A 4,008-nucleotide genomic window follows, 5' to 3' on the forward strand; every position below is an offset into this window, starting at 1 on the left:
GTTTTCGCAATTAAGCCTAAAAATTGTTGTTGCCCCCCCCCCCTCTTTAGCCACCGCTGATGCCCTGTTTCGATGTGCTCTTCTTCTTTCACGTGTTGACTTTCTCTTCTCTCGTCACACGCGAGTGGGGGTGTTATGAAATGTCTATGTGGATTGCCTAGCCCTTTCCATCAGTTCGGACTTTTGGTTCAAGTGGCTAGTGCATGAAGCTTAACAACACCCACGTCACAACTTTGTTGTACCAGTCCATCACATTTTGCAAGTAGCTGTACCAATTTGCTCCCACCTCACAAGTTTATGTATGACCGGTGCTATTATCTCTTCATTTTGCTAATTAGTTATGTTAATCGAATCTTCACGCACGTTCTCTAATCTCTACGCGTCACTCCTCTCTTATCGCGGCCGGCTTGGTATGGCCGCAAAGGGACAAAACTGGCCACATCTGCCGCAGACAAAGGCGAGAGGACGTTGGCAGCCACTCCACTGCACTGAGACGACAGCGAAGAGGTGCGGCGTAAACAAGCAGAGTGTCTCAAGCACCCGGTATCCTGGCAAACCAGCGTCTGCAGCCTCCTGTTTTGCTGCAGGTCTCCAGTATATATAACCCAGTCTACCCACACTCCTCACTCCAAACAGAACAAGCATCGAACCAGTTCTCTCTCTACTGCAAGTCCAATACTTGACACAAGCACACAGCGATCAGAAATCACTTTCCACTCTCGACCAACTCAGCAAGGAGAAGAAGGAGAAGAGATGGCTGCTGGAGCGAAGGCATCGTGGATGGTGGCGATGAGCGTGGGCGCGGTGGAGGCGCTCAAGGACCAGGCCGGACTCTGCCGATGGAACTACACGCTGAGATCCATCCACCGGGCCGCCAAGGCCAAGGCCAGCACCCGCAGCGCTGTCTCCCAGGGCAAGAAGCAGCTTCCGGCCTCTGCAGCGGCGGTGGCAGAGCAGCGGCGAGCGCACAAGGCGGAAGAAGGGCTGAGGACGGTGATGTACCTCAGCTGCTGGGGACCCAATTAGTAGTAGCTACGACTGCTAAGGACGGTGTTTTGCTGCAGCAGTGGCCTGGCCTGCGACTTGGCTGGTTGCCCCCCATTGTAATGTACCACCACGATGATGATGATGAAAATTTAGCCACTTAGTTGAGTTTCAACATTTCCTTGCTTGTCCATTTGCTTTGAACTGGTTCCAAGTGTTCAGAGCATTCCAAGCCGCGTCTTTCAAAGCGTTTTCAAAAGAATTTGGCTCCCGTCGGACATTTGGCCGTCCCTGGCCATGTGCCCAAAAACCCCGCACCCGAAAACCCTTTTCTATCCGGCGCAGTGAGCCTATCCCTGAGAAATAAGGGACGTTGCAGCTTGGCAGACGCAACGAAAAACCTCGCCACGCGTGACGGGTTAGCCTCATCAGCGACATAAATCGAAGAGCTGCAACTTTGTTTTAATGGCGACGATGATTTTCAGGATGGTGCAGAAGAGACGTCCTGTCGGTGCTGCGCTTCCTGCGCATGTCACCGCATTGTTCACATTCCCGCGCATCTTCGCGTGCCTTCACCACTTTCCGCGTTTTTCCCCACCTCTTCCCGCGTCGCCACCGGCTAAAAAAGGCAGCCTTTGCTCGCTATCGCCACCATAGCCGCCGGTAATCCTTCTCTCGACCTCCACCAAAACATGCCTTGCCTCCTAGCCACCACCCGCGCCATGCTGAGTTACACCGGCGGCGGCCTGGCTCCTCCGCCACCGCCTCCACCTCCGCATCCACCCCCGTGCCCCGACATCCCCAACACCAACGATTTCGACGAATTCAACGAGAACGAAGCCACTGACTATGACATCATCAACGTGGCGATGAACGCGGAGTTCCTGACTGACGTGGAGCTTGCGGCCCACGCGACGTTCGATACGGAGCAGCAACAACAGCAGGAGGCGGCGGCCATGGAGGAGTCGGACGACGACTGGAGCGACGACGGGCCTAACCCGGAGAAGGCGGTGGATCATAGGGCCATCCTTGTGTCCTTCGAGATGATGAAGAAGGCCGAGGATGACGCCAACGAGGCGCTGCGGCAGCGGCTCCTGGAGGACACGGACACGATGACCCACTAAGCTCTGGCTAGCGCGCAGCGGAGTGAGCGGCGGGAGGCGGCAGCAGGGACGGAGAGAAGGGGGGCGAGGGGTGCTTAGCCACCCCCATGATTTGGATTTTATGAAGAGCACCACTCACTATAGCTCTGATTTCTTGATGATTTAGTAACTCTGCCCCCCTCATCAACTTTACAACATCATTTTGCCCTCCTCAAGGTAGGAAGCTGGCTCCGTCCCTGGGCGGCAGTGAAGAAGCGTAGGAGGGAGGGAGGCAACGATGGGGCGGGGCTGACAAACGCCCCGAGGGCCGACAGTAGGCTAGGGGCGATCACCTTTCTGTTTTCAATAAAAAGTCGTAAAATACAATTAAATTTGAATGGAAAAGCTTTATTTCTTATTATTTACATATTTTGGGGCCTCGTTTGGAGGATGTGGCTAGAAACAAACACCCCCAAAATCGACAACATCTTGCGGCGTCCTGCAAACGCTTGACCCGGTGCTTTATCCGAACGCGATTTGGAGGGTGCGGCTAGAAGTGCTCTTAGTTTGTGTGGCTCGATCTTCTGCGCTACAGATCATTGGCAAATACATTCTGAGAAGCAAATTCCTTACTATGGACTTTTTTTTGAAAGCTTTTAGTTCTTTTTTTTGTTTGAAAGCTCCTTACTCTGGACTTTGTGCATTGGCATGATAATTGATAAAATCGTTTTGTTTGGAATCATTGACACTGAATTTTGATAGCATTGCTAAAGGAGTCATTTGTCGATTTAGTTTGAGTTAGCAGCACGCATACACAAACTTGTCTTAACGTGCAAACACCTCCAACTATTTGCAAAATGTGTTCCACTTGTCCACAAACTTGACACGTAATTGCAAAAAACCCCAGAACCAATCAGCGGACGACATGTGGCATCACATGTTGCGAAATAGCACATGCATGTGTTTGGATTTTTTCTGAAAACATCTTGTATTATATTTACTCTACAATACCATCCCACGGTCGATTAGAACAAAAATTCCCAAATCGGGCAATCCCTAGCTCCCAAATCAAGCACCTCTGATGGTGACGGCGGGGCATGGGTTGCGAGCAGGAGCGAAGCGGAAGCGCCACGGTCATTCCTCGGCCTTCCTCTTTCTCTGCTCCAAGTGAATTGAGCCGAGATGCTCTTTGTCGAGCGAATCGACACCATCTTCTACGCAATCTGTCGCCTTCGATTCACATCTGACCTCTCTGAGCACCTCTTTTGGGACTCCAAGTGCAGAGTGTTGCATTGTGATGGACCAACCCAGTTGGCCTCCAAGTGCAGAGTGTTGTAGCAAGTGTCTTTTCCTCGAAAAGGTGAATCGAGGATTTATATCGAACTCTCGGAAAATTGGCTAGAGGCTGAATTCTTATTTTCCTCTTCTAGCAACCTGCAAAGCACAAGGTTGTTAAGCACAAGGTTTCATATTAGTAAAGCACAAGGTTGTCAAACACAAGGTTGCAAAGCACAAGGTTGCAAAGCACAAGGTTGTCAATCACAAATTTTTATCTTGTATCCCCAACTCCACCGTGTGGTTGTCAAACACAAAGTTTTATATTAGTAATATGAAATATAAATATAACTAAAAACGAAGTCAAGTAAGTAAACTAAGCAAGAAAGATAAAGCAATAAAGAGATGGTTATTTTTAATTTTGTGTGTTTGCAACTGAAAAAAGTATTTTTGTATTTTTGGATTAATAAATTGCATAAAATATAAAATGTTGTAATTGTGTTGGAAAGGTGTTTCTTGTGATTTAAAATGGACTCGGGTTCATGTGTTCACTTGTCTACTTTCTTTATAAGTTGTACTGGACACAAACAATTCGTGAAAGACATAATGCTGGTGGAACTTTAACATGTGTTTGATAACATTCATATGGACATCACAAGTTCCCGAC

At 49.3% G+C, this 4,008-nt stretch overlaps 1 protein-coding gene across 1 annotated transcript; it reads left to right on the plus strand.

The window, feature by feature from the left end:
- Window positions 1-642: 642 nt before the first annotated feature.
- Window positions 643-1,026, plus strand: LOC124669263. Its single transcript, XM_047205910.1, has one exon. The coding sequence runs from the start codon at window positions 754-756 to the stop codon at window positions 1,024-1,026; it is 273 nt and encodes a 90-aa protein (XP_047061866.1). The 5' UTR covers window positions 643-753.
- Window positions 1,027-4,008: the final 2,982 nt, after the last annotated feature.

The sequence above is a fragment of the Lolium rigidum genome, chromosome 7, assembly GCF_022539505.1.
Source record: "Lolium rigidum isolate FL_2022 chromosome 7, APGP_CSIRO_Lrig_0.1, whole genome shotgun sequence".
Taxonomy (NCBI): domain Eukaryota; kingdom Viridiplantae; phylum Streptophyta; class Magnoliopsida; order Poales; family Poaceae; genus Lolium; species Lolium rigidum.